Genomic DNA, 19,512 nt, shown 5'->3' with positions numbered 1-19,512 from the left:
GGGGGTGGGGTGGGGGCAGCAGGAAGAAGATGGTAGTCCTGCTCCTCTGCAGACAGAAGGCCTTCACTGTGACTGAGCATGGTGGTGGATGGTTGAGGGTTTAAACTCTGAGATTTGCAAGGGAAAATAAAATCTGCACATTTTAACCAACTTCTTGTTATTTCATTATAGAGCTGTTTTTGATTACGACGATTATGAAAACAAGATAATCGAGATACAACGATTATTCTGTGTTGCAGCAAATTTCATCCCCCCTTCAAAAACCATCCCCCCATCCACTTCCTGGTTACATTTCGGCGTCCGTTGGCAACATACGTAGGCGTGCGTCATCAGTTCAGAGACTTTCTATATATAGTCAGGAGAGACCACGCCCGGTCTGGCTGCTGTCCAACGCTCAGATATCTTTCACTTTTATCCTGTAGAACTGGAAAAACTTTTTGTTTTGAAATCTGTTTTTTTATTTTATGTTTTTCCTTTTTTGGTCGTGCTTGATATTAACTTTACTATCAAGAAGCTGCTGCCAGGGCCGATGTGTTGTAGTTGGTCTGATTTATTTCTTATAAATTTTTAATTTTAATAAATGCGTGTTTTCCAAAGTCAATGAGTAATCTTGTTAGATAATCGTGATCGTCAATATTGATCAAAATAATCTTGATTATGATTTCTGCCAGAATCGAGCTGCCTTATTTCATAATGTGTTTGGATAAATAAGTTTAATTTATGTGAAACACACAGTGACCCACTGTGCTGCTGTTCCAGGAAGAGCCTGTTTGCTTTCACTGCTCCACACGAAGAGACTCATCATGACTGTGAGCCACGACTGGTGCAGGCCTCGCCATCTCCTTGCCCTTGGAGACGTGAACGTCAGTACACAGGCAGAATATGACATTAACATCTTGTGCCTGGTTCTTCTGTGTGGGTGCAGCCACAGAGTCCAGGTCATCCGGCCCGGTGGCTCTGCAGCCTGGTAGCCATGCTCGTGGCTTCAGCAGCGAGCACCAGAGAAATGGCTGAGAAATGGCAAAGCCTGCTTGAGCATGTGGGCTCGCTGTGATGCGTTTTGCCGTTGTGCGTTTTGCTGTCCTTGAGGGATGAATATTTGGATGAAATGGCATCAATTAGAGGGATTTCCACTGAAATGTGTGCTGATTTGCCATTTGGGCATGATTGAACAAAGACTTCCACCCAAGGGAAGACAGATTTCTGTAGCAGTGCTGCGCAACATGACCTGACAGAGTGTGAGCTTGGTTTTCGGTCTGTAGTGTCTGTATGAGTTACATGCCTCTAAATGTTCACTAGAAGTAGATACAACAAATGAGCAAATGAGTGTTTGACGCTTTGGAGCCAAAAACTAGTGAAGAAAATAAACAATTTAAAGAGTAACACCAGGACAGTGTCTCTCACTACAGTACAGTAGTGATTAAAAAATAAGAGGGCCGACATTTGCAATGTGGACAGTATAAAAAAGAAACAGCAAAATGTCATCACCAAATACTTAAAGATAAATAATAGATAATAATATGATATGTACAATTAGATATTTAAATATATCAGAAATGGCAGCACAGATGTTGTGTGTTAATTATTGCACATGGTGATGCAAATGTTAATGTCTATGGAATATAGCAAACCTCTTCTAAAAACGTCCCAGTCCCTCTAGAGTACGAGACAAACCTGATCCTTTGCACTAAATATAATATTTATATTTAATATGATAGATGATGATGTTAATGTTTTTTCACTCCTGTTCTCTGCTTCTGTTTGGTCGGTAAACACAGGTTTGTAACTGTAGTTTCCATAATGCTGGGAGACATAATGTTGCTATGGATTAAGAGGTTTTGTCTGTGGATTTTTTTAGTCTACCGTATATTTGTTTATATTTAGGCCGACTGATAAAACTAAGATGAATGAACTGTTAGCAGCTGCTGTTTGCACTGTACCTCCATGTGAATGTACAGACAACTATCACTGGAACACTTTGATATTGAAGAAAATGCACATATGTGATGAATCTCTGGCTGGTACGAGCAGCGTCTTCTTCCTATTTGCAATGGACATCAGACATTATGACGTCCTCGGGAAGTCGCAGTGAATCTAAGAATATCTGTATCACGTCTGTGTGTTCAGACTCAATTGAGTTATGGCTCCAAGATGAATGAGTCTTCAAGTACCTTAATTGCTTCCATGAGCCGTGTGTCACAGCTGCTGCTTCTGCAACTGCTGACTGTCTTTGATAAGTGGACCAAACTACAATAACCCATGACCATTCATGAACACTGAGCATGTGCGAGCCGGTGTAAACAGGAAGTAGATTGTCTCCTCTGAAGGAGGAACAGCAGAGACAGTTGTAGCATTAAAATAGAGAATGTAAGTGAACAACAGCTGCTAGCAAAGACAACAAGGTCAGTATCACTGTCATTCATCATCATTTTGTATTCACCACTGGTAGTCCAGGCTGATGAGAGCCAATCAGGAGAGGCCGTGGGTGTGACCTCATCGTTTACGAAGGTCTCAGTTTCTGTCCAGACTACAACACAACCTCAGAGTTTTCAAAATAAAACAAAACCCCAGAGTTTTCAAAATAAAACAAAACCCCAAGGTTTTCAAAATAAACAAAACCCCAGGGTTTTCAAAATAAAACACAACCCTTGGGTTTTCAAAATAAAACACAACCCCAGGGTTTTCAAAATAAAACACAACCCTAGGGTTTTCAAATTAAAACACAACCCCAGGGTTTTTAAAATAAAACACAACCCCAGGGTTTTCAAAACAAAACACAACCCCAGGGTTTTCAAAACAAAACACATTCCCAGAGTTTTCAAAATAAAACACAACCCCAAAAATATAACGGGTCCAGCAGCGTTTTCAAAGGCAAAAACGTAGAAAAAGAGATGCATTTCAAAATGAAAACATAGTCATGTGGACGAAGCCTAAATCTTCTTTTTGAGCCACATTAGGAATTATTATTTATTCTATCCATTAAATGAGATGGAGAAATATCTAGTGATAAGTTAAGTGAATAACAGTAATACTAATGATTTATTTTAGATTTAATCTGTTTACATCCTTTACATGACCACTATACAATAAGAATAATATAAATGTAAAATGTGTAAGAGGATGTATGTGTGTATGAAAACTTGTAATACCTGATGTGAGTTTTCATGAATCCCAGTTATGTGTCCTACAACAGTGACACATGATCACTGTCTGACTTATCCAACATATGCAGTTGCTTACCTCCCAGCCCAGGACGTAGCCTGTTGTCGTATCCATCCAACAGCCTGTCAAGGATTCGGGTGAAAATAGTGATATTGTCTTTACTGTCATCAGGCAGCGGCTCTCTGTGTCCAACTACTGCCCTGTAGGAAGAAATGAGAGAGAGGAAGATGGATTCAAAAGACAGAAAACACATAAAATGTAATAAAAATGTTGATTTATTGATTCATAGCTGAAGACACTGACATGCCTTCAGTGTGCAGTGGACAGAGAGCTTCTCTGTTTCGCTGTTTCATCTTTAATTATTTATTAATCAAAACATTTCATATATCAGCTTTCAGAATGAATAAATGATCCAAGGTGAATTTCATTTAAAATTATTTTGATTATGACGCTAATACAATATATATTTAATATAATTCAGTATTGTAAATTTGATATGTTTGTGATGAGGAATTAGGTCTGATCTCTCCTGCCTCTGTAATATTTCTCTCACAGTGAAAATCTGATGTCGGTGATCGGCCTTGGGCTTTAATCAATATTTGGATAATAACCGTCTGGTTGTATTTGTTTTGTTATATTCATTTTCACAGGCTTGAACCTCCATATTTTACCATTTATGATAATGAATTCCTTCCCAAATAGGAAATACTCTGCAGCGTTTTGTTAGAGAATTCATCATATGCTATCAGCCACTGGTTATTAATTTACATGGTCCACAATCCCCTGCAGAACAATACTGTGCTGAGATGAAAAGGCCACTATACTGAAGGTGGATCGCTGATGAGTTAATGAGTACCATCTTTAATTAAACTAAAATCCCCAAAGGAACTGACCTATAATATCCAAGTAATCCCCAACAACAACCACTCCATGTCCTGATGCACGATCACAGACACAGCGTTGGTCTGGTCGGACGGCGCTTTCACAAATTTAGGGTTTGAGGAGAAATTCTGAATTTACCTGTGAATGTTGTTGACAGGGAAACTTCTGCTCTCAGCAGCAAATCTGTCTTTGCTCAGTCTCTGACGAGCTTCATCCGTCCTTTTAATAGCAACTTGACACAGCACTCCTTCTCCTTTACAACCACATCCATTAACACACCTTCAGGTGAAGGTCACCACTCTATGCATGTGCTTATTATGAGTTGTGGGTGGTTGTGAGTTCACTCTGCATGCAGACATTTGGGCAAATGGTTTTAGCCTAGCTAACAGGCTATTATGTGGGCATAAAAGAGCTATGAATAAATATCAATTAAAGATCATGTTCCCGATATCACTTCCTCTATATGTTCATGTTTCCTGTGGGTCTTCAAACTAAAGAAAGAAAGAAAGTATGTTTATACTCAAGGGAAGACTAATTATGAAGAATTAAGTGCTGCATTAATACCATTAACTATTAGGCCATTTTGTTGTGATGGAATGCCAAAGGGTTCACTATTTATTTATGGAGTAATTAATTAAAATTACATATGTTTGTCTTTGAATATCACATTAAACTGAGCTTTTTTTTTTTTAGGTTGACTATTCAAAGATTTAATCCTCCAAATTTTCATGAAATCCAAACACCTTCATGGTCACCTTTTTGTTCTGCATTATTCACATTCAGGAGTGGCTGCTCTGTTTAACAGATTTGACTGCCACACTGATAAATGCATGTGGGATTGACAGGAAATGATGAATTTATGTAATGCAGCATTATCTAACTGGTAACAGCCTCCCTGTTTACCGTTTGTAGAGTCGAAATATTATCAAAATCACAGTATGGCCGATCCATGTGATAACTGAATGAAGCGTTGTGTTACCACAGGGACGCTCCGGCCTACAGATCATATTCTCCACATGTAAGGGAAGAAGCTTGTTTGGTACACACCGCAGCAAAAATTACATCATCATCATCATCATTCTATTTTTTACCACCCCAACTTTAATCGTTAACTCATATCGCAATATCTGCCAAAATAATCACAGTATGATTCCTTTTTTTTGCTTGTCATTCAGCCGTAGTTACTGCTAATGAACAGAACCTCCTGCTGCTGCTGCTTCACGTTCAAACAGTGTGACTTGGTAGAATCAGGGTCTACTGTGAGGGAGACACAGGAAATGCATCACCATTAATCAACAATGTGTAATTTTTTATCATTTTCTTGGCAGCAGATTATTTTCCCTCGTGTTAAACTGCACTTGCCTGTTACCGAGGTGAACATGGGGGCTGCCAAATCAACCAGGACTGAGATCTTGAGGTTTACTACATCAGGAGGAACATGCTAATGATTAGCCAGATGAGGATATTTGAGGTTCAGTGTCTTCACTCAGTCTGAGCCTTTTAACACTCAGCTCACGATTTGCACCTGATTGAACAGGGCCCAGTCTGATTTATTCAGGGTGTCAAATCGGCACCTGACTGTATAATTAAGCTCTGCTAAAAATATGTTAATGTAACAATGTAAGAAATGTTTGAAAGACATTCACATTTCTGTCTTTTCAATCAAGCACCTTATCAAAACGTGACAGGTGGGCATGTTTGAGCAGCTCATACACACTGAAAACACTGAATACTAAAAGCTTTGGAAATGGCAAGGACTACTTTAACTGCAATAGGTAATATCTCACTTAACATGAATCATATATCAAACAAAAAGCCCTCTGTGGCCTCTCTGCCAGCTCCGGTGGAGACTCAAAAATTAATGAGGAACCTTTAGTCCCGTTCTAACGTCTGCTCCCCAACATTATATCGACTTCAGAAAAACAAAGTACTTGTGTGCTGTGTCGCATCTGCGTGCTTTACCGACACACTCGCACTCTCTCTCTCTCCAGGATCAGCCAGCTGTTTAAATTCACTGATGAGGACAAAGAAATGGGACATTCCCTTTTTTGAATGTGAAATCATTTCTGTTTAAACACACAGGTTGTATAATCATGTCGTCCGCTCATATCACTTCATCAGTCCCCTTCATTATTCAGTCTCAATACAAGTATACGCTGTAAGGAAGGGCAGAATAGTCAGTATTATAATCCTGCACTAGTCACTTAAAGAAAAACATTTGAAGAGAAGAAACGTTTGGATTTTTCCTGATTTTTTTCCCCTGTTGTTCATCTACTCCCATTTCAGTGTGATGCTAAATTCAACTTCCTGCATTTGTAAAATATTTATGTTGGTCATGAGTTTAGCATATAAACAAAGTTCATTTCTAATAACTGTCATGCTGTCTGAATGCATTACCTTGCATGGTCGCTGTGAAGTTGAAGCTTGATGGTTAAAAGTGAATCGTGAGTATTTGATCATGAGATGACTGGCATGTATTAACCAGTACAGCCTGGGAAACTGTGTTGTTAAAGCCCTAAAGCACATGAGCAGAAAACAAAGGCAAAGATTTTTCTTTAGTTTTCACCTACAGTAAATTATTTTACAGCTGACAGGTTTAACTAATTCAGCTCCAGGCTCCTGGTTCTGTGCACGGCGGCTCACTCTGACTTCACTGAGGCGAATGCTGTAAACGACACTGAGCCGTCACGTATGATTAATGAATAATGTCATTCATTTTGGCTTTTTCTGACATGACAAGACAAAATGTCTGATGTAAAAAAAAAAAGTCTTATCTACGGTGTCCCTGAGAGCTCAACACACTGCAGCTTAATAAAACTCATGCAAACCAAACACAAGCAGATTCAGAAAACATCTTCGTCAGTGTGACAACACTCGAGCTGTAAATACTCACACCACACAGGAAGTGTTTCCAGGGGACTCTAAAAAGTGATGAACCAGGCTGCAACTTGTCATCCGATGCTTTTAAATCACAGAGCATCGAGCGACAAGATTATAGGTATTAGGTTTGATGTCTGATAATACATCCATGCAAGTGCTTCCCGGTCAGGTCCATCACTTTTTAGAGTCCCCTGGAAACACTTCCTGTGTGTTGTGAGTATTTGCAGCTCGTGTGTTGTCAAACTGATGAAGATGTTTTCTGAATTTTTTCAATGTTTGTGTTTCGTCTGTTTGCTTGTCTTTTCTTAAGCTGCGGTGCGTTGACCTTTCTGGGCCACCGTATATTTTAGTACATGACTTTGGTTCTTCTTCAACTTGAGCAGATGTTTAACTAGAATTGGTAAAAACACCTGTGTGGGTGTGCAGGACCTTTACGCTGACAGTAAAGGTTTATGTAACTTGTGAAATCGACAGGAAGTCTGGTCAGTATCGTCATGATACTGACTGACTTTTGAAGCTCAGACAAATCCAGGATCTGTTGCACTAATCTGTCAACTCATCGGTCTCCAGTCAGCCTGTCACACGGTCTAGATAACGTCAGCGCTATCTGCGACCAAAATATATCAAAAATATTCTGCTACAGGCAGAAAACAAACTTGCACAGGCTTCGCTACACCTCTTTATCTTTGTGTTTATTTGCAGTGAGAACACACTGTCACAGAAACTGACCACAGTCCGACATCTCGCAGCAGAAAAAGTGACGACTCATGCTTCACCATTTGTGACAAGAAAATCACTGCTGCATCCAACACCACCTCAGACTTAGCAGCGAGCGGTGCACGATGTTAACCTAAGGCTGGTTGGACTGGAACACAAACAGAAATGAGTTTCTGTTGGCACAAATATTTACAGCCTGTGTCTGAGTAAAACTTTTCAGTCATTATTGTTATATAAAATGCTTTAAAGTTTCATTTTAGTAGAGGGATCAGCTGCAGTTTTAGTATTAGTCAGGGGCACATTAAACACAGCAGCATGGTCGGGTTTGATATGATGGCGTCATTACTTGGGATAAAAATGGGATTATTTGTCCTGGCACATATGGTCAATTAAACAACTTTATACTGTGTGTGCAAACAGACTTTGAACTTTTCTGGAGGTGAAATCTCTCTGAAGAAGAGACACTTGAAGAAGAAAAAAGTTTCTTAATTGGCCATGTTCGGTAGAAGTCATCGCTTTAATTAATTATTGCGTAGCCCTATTTCTTAAAGGCACCGGATTTCCAACGTTCTTCAGCTGAAGTGAAAGTGTAGGTGCTCTTTATCTTTCCCGTCTCAAACATGAGAGACAGAAGAGATTGAAAACTGTTGTATTCACATATACAAATGTGCACCATTTATTATTGTACACTAGTTTGCATCCTCAAGACCGTCATCATCATCGTTGATGTTTTGTGAGAGTAAATACCTGTGGAAGTCGACTTTAACCGTGACGATATTCCCTGATGTGCATGGATGTTGCAGACCATGACTGGTCTCTGTGTCTTACTGGAGGCGTAAGAACGAGAAGTGGGTAAAGACTTTGTGTGCTGGTGGGAACAAATGTGTGTGGGCTGAGTTAGTGGAACGGGCAAGTAATGAGTGAGTGGGCTGGCTCTTATCCAAGGTTAGCGCGCTGAACCAGCCTGACAGGTGAGGGATTGCAGGCTTGGCCAGGGAAGAGATGTAGTGGTGGTCTCTCAGGGCGCACACGGGTGCTTGCCTCCAGCCAGGGGGAGGCGGAGGGAGGCGGAGGGAGGCGAGCGAGGATGAGAGCTGCTGTGGTTGGCAGTATATGAGATGAAGGTGCCTCATGAGCTGACAGAGTGATGGCAAATAGACTTGAGTGAGGAGGAGTAATTGACCAAGTTACAGTTCAAGCGTGATGTTGTGAGCAAATGTGTGTTTCATTCAGAGACTTGTGAGGTCACTTATTTTATCCTGCAGCTCCTGGATGTTGAATATTTAAAGCGGTTTGAAAGAGTCTGAGTTTAAATCCTCTTTGTAAACGTGGCGGGGCTGAAGAAAAGAGATCTGAGGGGGCTCGAGAGAGGCCAGCAGAAAACTTGACCAATTAAAACCTGAGTGAAAAACTGAGGTTTTAGCTGGTGAATGTTCTGCTCTGTCGCCTGCACAGCGTCGCTACAGTCGACTTAAAGGTCCCATGAAATGGTATTACTTCCTTAATGTGATGTATTTCCATTTAAAGGAGGATGGTGGGACGGGATCTCAGACAGTGAGGGATCACACTTAAGCTAATGGGCTTAGGCAGTTTCATTTGATAGAAGTCAGAGAGGTGGGATTGTTGAAAAGTTTGTGATGACTTTTAAGTGACACCCACCGGTCACCATGACGTCACCACTGCAGCTGCACTGTTTACCAGGAGGGAGAAGCTTCGAATTAGCTTTGACCCATACACACACACCTGAACAAACATGTGGAGGGCTCTGGCAAGCTCGACCTCGGACACAACCAGACATCTGACGACGCGCTGCTCTGCCCAATCACGTGTGCAAGCGAGGGTGTAGGTTTGCATATGGACGGGAGGGACATGTCCCTACCAGTATTTTGGGAGGAAAGAACTGTCCCTACCAGTATTTGAGTGAATTTGTTCGCACTATGTTTGGAGGGAAGTCATGTTAGATCATTCTAATGTGCTCTCCCAGAAGCTAAATCTCCGTGACAACTGATTTAGACTCCCTCTGGCCGTGATGCCCCTACGGCCACTAAGGCATTATACCCCTGCTAATGTCAAAACCTCAAGCTTGGGGCTCACCTGGTAGAGCACGTAGCACAGGGGCTTAGTCTTGGTTCTCTCTCTCTCTCTCTCTCTCTCTCTGTGCCATTCGAAATAAAGGTAAAAAAGCGTCAGTGCAGCAGTTTGGTTGTATGCATGTACTGTACTGCTAACATCTATAACTAGTTAACTCTCTGCAGCATTAGCAGCATTTGACTAGTCAAAGTAGTGTAAACATTCGCTGACGGCATTAAACAGTCCTCTTTGGTCTGGGGGGGGGTGATGGGGTTGTTTTGTTCCCACCAATGTTGAGACCACACCTACACCCTTGTATACAAGCTCTCATTCCTGGCGGACTGTTTTGTAATGTGAACAAAGAAATTCACCTGTTTACATCCTGAAAAAGGAAATAACCACCATGAGGAGCCGGGATGGTATTTTGTGTTTCAGTGCTAGTTGAAGCATAACGTCTCCATTAATCCAGCAGAGGCTGTTTGTCCATCGATTTGAACCTCAGAGTGTGTTTGCAGGTCTTGGGGAGTATTACTACATATGTGAAATAAGTTGTATAAAGTCTTTTGTTGCTCCAGAGCGAGCAGCGGGAAATCTGATTAACGTCCACGGTGATGTCACAGAGTCTGAAGACTACAGAACCAGGTGAACTTACCAGACCTGTGTTTGCTGCTAGAGGCTTCACACTGCATTAGTCACTACTATCACAACAAACCTGAATCTCTGAGCTGGGCTGCTGTTTGAGTTGCATTCTGGGTAATATAGGTGCCAGGTTTTGACAAGGAAGAAGAATGTGTGGACTGAAGAAAACCAATATCTCTTGTTCTGCTCCTTCCACCTGAGTCTGACAGTGTTATAGGTGAATATTGCTGAAATCTAAGAGAGGGAAGAAACAAACAGTCTCTCTGATTCAGTCCTGTCCCCATAAACCTTTAATATATATGTATATGTATATGTATATGTATATATATGTGTGTGTGTGTGTGTGTGTATTATAAAAAAAAACATCGGTTCCTGCTGATCGTGCATCTTGACTTCAAAGTGAGCACCTCAGGTAATGCCTTAACATCCTCACCCGATTACCCCATCTCTCTCCAAGTGTGCGTCACCCCCTCTGGAGTGATGGGTGTGCCGCGGATGACTGATAAGAATCCTGATATCCATCCACCACTAAAGAGCCCGGACGCACTCACTGAACTATCTTGTTGCCGAGTGCTGGGGGCGACCGAAATCGAATGGAGGGGATTAGTGCGGCTGCTCTGAGCTTTGTGGAGAAGATATATTGGAAGCTGATGACTTTTCTTGACTGCAGTTATGGGGGAACTGGTTTATTTATTATATATGGAGGCAACAAATATTTAATTCTTCCTGTTAACTAAATCCCACAATGGGTGGAAAATGCATGGGGGAGGGGGAGAGGATGTTTAATTAGCACATTCTTGATTAGTAAATAGTAAATTCCAAGCTTGAATTCATGCATGAGTTAACCTTTACAACATAACTAATCTTCCCTGCCAGATCCTCCCACTCTCATTCTCCCCAGGTCTACCAGCAGTTTATTGATAATGTTATGCAGCAGCACATTATGCAGCGTATTGTCTGTTACCAAAGGACGCCTTGTATCATCGAAAGCCTTTACAATATGACTGATTCTCTCTTTGTTTGCGTCTTTCTTCTGTCTTCCACTTGCCTGTGTTGAGTAGATAATATGTACAGGACAGAAAGGGTGGGGGCATGGGGGTGGGTGGGGTCTAATATGTGCTAACATACAATGGCTTCGTCTGACTCCAGGGACAACTGGCTCCTCTACACTTGCTCATCTGGGACAACATTTGAATTTTAAAATTATATAGAGCGGCTTTAACACATCTTAACTACAGAAGACTGATGTCTCTAAAATAAAAAAAAAGAAGCTAATTTTAGCTGTGCTAGCAGTGTGGCACTGTAGGGACTACATTGCCGCTCTTTCCATGTCTTTGTTCAGACTGAAATATCTGCAGCTACTGGATGGATTGACATGAAATGTTGTTCATGGTACCAACAAGATAAACCCCAATAACTTTTCCTCTTGTGCCACCATGTGGTTTCCTGTCCAGGATGAAGTGTAATAAATTTGATGACACCTGCTAAACATTAGCATGTTAGCATTGTGAGAATGTCACCATGTTGACGGTGGCATTTAAGTCAAAGTACAGCTGTACAAGTACAGACTAAGAGTACAGAGTCGTTACCTTGGCTTTTTCAGTCTTTAGTTTTGTTAAATGTCACGTCTAAGTTTTTTACATTTTATCCTCTGGAGCTGGAGCTGGAGCTGTGCATTGCTCAACCCTTCCATCAACACATATTTCCCCTCTAACTTCCTCCAGCTTCTCCTGTGGGATCCCCAGGCAATCCCCTGCCAGCTGGGCTGGAGTCTCTCCAGCATGTTCTGGGTCGGCCCCCCGGGTTTTCCCCCACAGTTGGCCGTGCCTGGCATGCTTCCTAAGGCAGGCACCTGGGGGACATTTTTAGAAAATGCCTGAACCACCTCCACTGGACACACTTCCTAATGCGTGTTTGCACTAGATGCCAAGTTAGCATGTGTCCGCTGGGAACAACGCTTAAGAGCTCTGACTGCCTCTGCTCACTGTGTTGACTTGAGAGAACAAACTTACAGATTTCAGACGTTGCCAAGAGATTTGCATCGGCCTCGCTGCTGGGAGCGGAGGGCTGCTGAAACTGTCTCAACTGGGGGAAAGATTTTCAATAGTTGGTCAGCAGCAGTGACGGCCACGGCCAGTTCGTCTTCCCCGGCATGTTTAACACTTCCAGTCGGAGCAAGAGGTGCAAGCCAATCTCTGCTTGGACCATTGATCACCATTGGAAGCCAAAAGTTGGAGACAGTGTTTAACATGCACAATCTGTTCAGACAGTGGAGCAAGAGGAGGAAAATAAAATCAATTGAAAAATGTTAATTTCCAGCTGGTACTACCGACAAATCGTCCACACTGCTGTGCTGTACGCTGTACTCGATGGTGTCGAGGAAAATGATGCTCTCTTTGTGGAAGTTGACTCAATAATTGCTCTGCAGTCTCAGCTCTGCATAGAAGTTTTGTTTGGTGAAGTTACAGAAATGTGTGTGTGTGTGTGTGTGTGTGTGTGTGTGACATTTCTGTCATCCACTGAGAAATCCCACAAGTGAGATGAATCTACTCGCATGTCAAGATGTTTTTAAATGTACAGCATCATTTGGTGCATATCCCGTCTTTAGTGGAACAACACTGGTCCATCCTCTTTTCATCCAGAACACATGCATCCCGTCTCCTCCCACACAGGCTCAATTCCCCAGTCCATCGCTGTAAAAGCCTCTGCCTTACTTGATCTTGGATTTTAACAGTTCTCGCCTCTCTTGTTGTCCTTGATCTTTAACTAGCTTTAATTCACTGCCATGACAACCAAGGTCAGAGGGAGGCCAGAGAAATGTCTTTGCAGTGACTGTTCAGGCCGCAAACAGCGGCCTCACCTGTCATCTGAAAGGCTTAAGGTTCATACAAAAAGAAGAACTGGAGCGATTTTATTTCAAAAATAATGAGAGTCAGGTCAGCCGAGTTCAGTCTTCCTATCCTAACATTTTAAACAATTATTTCAATAGTTTAAAATGCAGAGATCCACAGCAAGGGGCTACTCTGATTAATTCTTAAGAAATCTTTTCATATTTCATTTAAAGTAACAGATCCATTTTAAAAAATCATGTAACGGTGGCAAAGCACATACATTTTTCAGGATCAAACAGATGTTTTATTTGGAAATACAGCAGCACAGATGAAACGTGCTGCATAGAACAACACCCTCCCTGCAGCAGTGGGAAATTATCTAACACAGAGATATGATCCGAAGTGATATCAACATTTTGTGACACCAGCCCACTTTCTGAGGTGTTTCTAGAAGAAAGCCACAGCCGTCTGAGTAGCACGCAACGCCGATATCTGCAGGGATTACAAAAGTGCAATCACCAGCATCAGCAGCAATGAACAGATCATTTATAACTGTAAGCACGCTTTCAGAGCACGCTGCGCTACGGAGAGCTGTAAAAGCTGACTTTTTAAAAGATGCAGTTATTTTTTATGGAAGATGGCAGGACTCGTAGACAAGTTCATATGGTAAATAATTTCCCATGAAGCCCCAGGAAGGCTAGATTAAAAACAACTCAAGAGCTGATGATCTTGAGGCTGACGTTCCCTCCTTCTTTTTAATTCAAAATCTCATTATAATTTTCTAGGAATACAGAGTTATTACAGCTGGAGGAGGGAGGCAAACAGAATCCAATACATCAAATAGGTCCGTGCTGAGTTTATTGTAACAGGTCTGCACATAAATCCTGGCTGCACAGACCATAACACACTCCATGTAATTCCCAACCAGAGAGCGCTGGTATATATATATATATTTTTTTTTTTGTGGTCTGAATTGCCTTGATTTAGTGACTGTGAAGCCAGAGGTAAAGGCCACATACAGGTCTTACAGCCAACATATGTATCCCCATCTGGCTGGGCAGCGTGTCACAGCGTTCGGTCCTCTGTGGCACCAGAGCCGAAAATACTGACGCTCCAGTTTCTCATTACTCGCATCCTTGACAAGTGGTGTTATCCCTTCATCATTTTCCGTGTGACACATGTTCCCTCCTCTCATCTCTGATCGCTATCCTCCTTTCAACTTGGTTTCTCTCTGTTTATTTGCTGACTCCAGCAGAAATGTCTCTTTTCAGGCCATGAGCAGGTATAAATTTACTCCTCCTATTGAGCTGGTGCACATTACTCTCAGGCCTGGTGTCATGCATCAGAATAAAGTGGTTTTCTCAATGAATATATAAGCAGGTAAATGTGCACCTTTTTCACAGTAAACATTTACTGGTTTGCATAAAATCTTTCATCGTTCATTCAGTGATGTCAGAGTAGCCTCTGCAGTAAAAGCCTCTCTGTGGTGACCCGTGTCAGTCACAGCAGCACGCCAACCACAGCGTGACAGTGAGGACATTCAGACAACCTTCAATACACACAGCTGTATCTGCAGCTCCAACACCAAAGGAATGGATTTAAAGTTATAATCTGTCACTTTTCCCCATTAAAATGTCTGAAAATGACTGGACCTGTGTTCTGTATTTGAACCAGATGAAGGATTTTAGTCATCCGACGTCTGGGTCTGAAGTTAGCAGAGAAACAAGCTGAGGAAATGTTGCCGTCTTGTCCTGTGTCACTGAAGAGAGTTGCTGAATCTCTGATATTTGTTTTTAAAGTCAAACTGCCTTATTCAGAGTTTCTACTGGTTTTAATCCCCTGGTGTGTTTGTTGTGGAGAGGAGGACACCTCTGTGGATCATTCAGCTGCTGGTAAAAACCTGCTGAACGTCTGCTTCATAAGTTATCAGAGAAACAATCAGAACAAAGGTTAGCATCAATCTCAGCTCCAGCTCTTCCCTGAGTCTTTGTCCTCCATACAGCGTCACTCAAACACTAACTTTAAATGGGAAGCTGCTTTATTCAGTGTTTTTATCAGTTAGAATCACCAGGTCTGTTTGATTTCCTGAACCACTGACGCTGAAGGAATCCAAACCGGGAGGAGACGACAACTCCCATGATCCCACGCTATTTCATGACGTCACCCAGGCAGAAGTTACAGACTGTGAGTTTGATATAGTGAAATCTTAATCTTGATTGTTTAATATAAACAAATGTGATCTGTAACAAAACAGTCTGCAGATCTGTGATGAGATAACAGATATTTATTATAGGCACCACTATCGGAAAGCAAAGGCCACATCGACCGACAGGCCAAACCCAGAAGATATTCACATATTCAACAGGAGATTTTAACCATTGAAGCTGCAGTTTTTTGCATCTTTGCCTGAGCTTCCACTCTTTTCATGAGCACGAATGAACGAATGGAGGGAAATGCCACATCTGAAAGTAACAGGTACCAGAAATGGATTAATGAGGCGCAGAAAATCCAGGAATGGGCCCAGTGGACTGTAAACCATGGATAAACTGGCATGTTAGCCATACCACACCTGGGATACTGTCAGAAGCTTCCAGGCAACACAGTAATCACCCCTGGAAAGATCACACCTCCACTTGTGAGGAGGGTGGAAGAGCAACAGGTACAACCCGAACTGTGAAGGAAGGAAGTGCCATCGCTGCGCAGTCGAACAGCAGCGCTGCTGGTGCCCATTAGTCATCTGCAGTCTTCTTGATTAGCAAGCAACAAAAGCTTCCTCCTGCACAGATTCAATATAACAACCAATACATTAGAGATAAGTGTGTGTTAACACAAGTGACCTAAGTGAATTAGCCATTTTAAATTCTGGGCTTGTAATGTAGATACAGAACTGTTTATCCTGCTAATTTATACAGCTGCGAATCATTTAATAAGAGTAATCCATAAAAGACACGTCATCATCGCTGGTTCGTTACCGGGCTGCACCCGACACTACGGCAACAAGCTCCCAGATGTTTTATGTGTGCTCCGTCTTCTTTTGTCCTTGGTCGACGGGTTTAGGTGCCAAATGTCCCAAAACCAGCATAATAAATCTTTTCCTGCTCGTGTTCGACTGTTATGATAATATGACAGGAATAAATGTTGCTGCCACTGGCTGAACACACAGGGAAGTAAAACTGTCCAGAGTTTGTGTTTGGAAAATTGAAGATTCGTGTAAGTTTTTATGTCACCGTGCTTCCCTGAAGAGAAATGGTATGTGGATAAAGATAAGGATAATTTAATCAATTAGAACACGTTCTTGTTTTTTCTCTTGCACTGTGCAGTCATTTTTCATGCAGCTCTCTGTTGACTGGAGAACAAATAAACACCTTGGGATTTCTCTTCCTCTCCCTCTAAGACTCTGCTGCTGGATCTGTTAGTAAATTAGCTTTCAAACACACTGCAGTGTATGTGGCATACTACCTTTTAATTAATGCTTTGCTGTTACACTGAAGTTCACTAGAAAATAAATTATTTTCAACATACAGTCAAATGCACTGAACTGGTTCCAGTGACGTATGAACCTGAAGTTGATCAGTGACTGGCTTCTCTTTCTGTCAACACACTGACGGTGTAAGTTTCCATTTAAAAAACCAGACAGGTCCTCGTGCTTGTCTTTAAAAAAAAAAAACTAAGAAATATTTCACTTATAACAAGATGCACATGTGTTTTTGGCAGATGGTTGGACTTCATGTTTATGTCCAATGACAGAGCGGTTAACATAATGTCGGCCTCTGATGCCATCTGACTGTTTCCAGACGACACAATCTGGAATTGAACTTTTGCCAAGGACTAGAAACTGTTAACTCTGAAGCCTGGCACATCAAATAAGTCAAAAAAAAAAAGTCAAAAACCTTTTGACAAAATACAAAAGAAAATGTTGGAATCATTTGCATGTATATTTTTTGGATCATATTGAACTCTTGGGGCGTTCATGGGAACATACTGACCACAGAGATGAAACCAGATATTGTTTTGTAACATTTGGAACATTTCAGTTGGTTTGGGTCTTGGGTCTTGGGTCTTTCACAACCTTTTGATTTTGCCTTGCCTCGGTTCTTGTTCAGGCAGAGGTGGACTTCACGTTTCCCTCCTTAGACGTGTGAGATGTGATTGTCTGTGCAGTGCTTGCATCGCTGTCAGGTTTCCCATGTCGGGCAATGATCAGTGTCTTCCTCTCTCTCATCAGGAGGCACACCAGTCAAGTCAATTTTATTTATCTAGTGCCAAATCATAAGATCGTTATCTCAGGCGTTTTTCTTGTAGCGCAAGTCGAGACCGAACTCTTCAGAATAGTATTTACAGAGACCCAACATTCCTCCGTCATCGAGCACTTATCGCCTGGCCTTTAACAGGAGTGCTGTGTTCGGTTCTGGAGAAGATGGTGATCTGCCACACTTGATTTTGCTCTTTCCTGTGCTTGTGAGAGAAGTGCCAACAGAAACCTGAAACCTCCACACCATCATTCAGTTTCCTCTGTCGAGGTTCCTGCCACTGATGGCGTTCAGCAAATGTACAGACGCCATGTTCAGGATCTGAAGCTGAACTTGTGAAGTGCAGGCAGCATATTAAGGAGGTCAACGTCTCCCATGAACGTGTTGTATGTGTCAACAATGACTGGTCTGGGGACCATTATGTGTGTTTTCACTGCTTTGTTGTCACAGCATCTTACAAAGATGCTGTTGTCCTGGTTTACTCTAAAATCCCACGACCCTCTTCCCTTTGTCTTCAAATCTTTTTCATCCTTCAGTCGTTCATTCGCACTGTGTCTCTGTCGTGGATTTACCTCGTTCTTTGTTCCGCCAGTGGAACTGATGTAAAATAGTTTTCTGATTCTTTTCCTGCTGAAAAGGTTGAAGTCATTTTCAGAGCAACATCTTCAGAGACATTTGGATTTTCTGCACCGTCAAAATCATAAAACCTTTGTCCATGAAGTGTCCACATCCTGATGCTGACCTATAGAAATGTAGATGAGATTTTACTTTGAATGGCATCATTTCATCAACTGCATGACATTCCTCTGGAGGTATGCAAGAAATTTGCTCTACTCTTTGTAACCGTGGCCTGAGTTTCCACAGTTTATCTTTCTTTGAGTCATCGCTGAATGTGATCGACTTCTGAAACTGCTGACTCTGATTCACTGATTCTGTTGGTTGCTCCGTCTCTGTCTCCGTCTCCAAATAGACTCGTACATCAGGCATCTGTACGAAGCCGGGACCTGCTCAGAGTCTGTGGCACTTGTGTTTACTGGCTTTCCCTCTTTCCTGTAGCATTTCATAAGAAACAAGCTGTTGGAAATACATGTACTGTATGGCGTCCAGTCCACCTGTTCTCTTTCATTTTCACTTTGCCTCTTGCTGACTGCTTTGTTGTTGTTGTTGTTGTTGTTGTTGTTGTTGTTGTTGCTGCTGCTGGGCCCTTTCCCTCTGCGCCGGTCAGGTCAACACTTTCATCTGTCATCACTACTATCTGAGCTTCCCTCAGGAAACACTGCATCAGGAGTCCATTCCTCCTCCTCCTCCTCCTCCTCCTCATCCTCCCCTAACTGCTCCATGTCACTTTAATTCCCATCTATAATTGTGCTGATGACCCTTTCAACACTCTACTGTTTTTCCTAAATGATTCTGAATTTATTCTCTGATCATAACATTCAGATTATGAAAAAATAAAAAGACAATTATTAGCAAATAAGCCATTGCAACATCCAAAGATAAATAAAGGCCCTACGTGTCTTAAGATGACATCATGAAATGCAATATAATGATGATTTAGGGATTTACAGATAAATTACCTGCTGTTTCATATTTGATACTCACATCTATATAATAAGGTACGAATATTAAGAAATTACAAGTTGCTTCAATACAGTAAATTCATAGTGAAAATTTAATAACATTATAAATTTTATTCCCACTGAAACCTTTTCAATGAGCAAAGACCACGTTAACAGCACTGATCCTGTAAGTCGGTCTTCAGTCAGTAGATCATCAGCTGTTGAGTTATTTAGCTTCTTAGAGAGAACTGACTGCCAAACATTTGATTTCTAAAAACACAGGCTGGAGAATCATAACCGTCCTCCCTGTAGGAATTATTAAATTGTCTGTTCCCCAAAAACCTATTTGATAAACTGCCAAAGAAGTCTGACACGTTTTTTTTTTTCTTTTTTTTTTGGTTGTTAAAATATGCAAAACAGCTGGTTTGTGTGATACTGAATTCTTTATCGCAGAACAGCTTTTGTGTTTTTATATTTTATGATTAGATTTTTTGCAACTGCTTCTTTTCAGTACATGACGAG

General features: G+C 41.6%; 1 protein-coding gene across 1 annotated transcript in view; it reads right to left on the bottom strand.

The window, feature by feature from the left end:
* Positions 1-19,512, bottom strand: part of gabra3 (gamma-aminobutyric acid type A receptor subunit alpha3) — an 83,891-nt gene that overhangs the window by 34,844 nt on the left and 29,535 nt on the right. Inside the window, exon 3 of the mRNA XM_023418240.2 lies at positions 3,241-3,362. Coding sequence (XP_023274008.1) covers positions 3,241-3,362 — 122 coding nt within the window. The remainder of the gene's footprint in view (positions 1-3,240; positions 3,363-19,512) is intronic.

The sequence above is a fragment of the Seriola lalandi genome, unplaced genomic scaffold (genome assembly GCF_002814215.2).
Source record: "Seriola lalandi dorsalis isolate HSWRI2012SDOR001 ecotype SW California unplaced genomic scaffold, Sedor1 jcf7180002054581, whole genome shotgun sequence".
Taxonomy (NCBI): domain Eukaryota; kingdom Metazoa; phylum Chordata; class Actinopteri; order Carangiformes; family Carangidae; genus Seriola; species Seriola lalandi.
The sequence above is the reverse complement of the archived record's forward strand: the minus strand, read 5'-3'. Positions and strand labels throughout refer to the sequence as shown.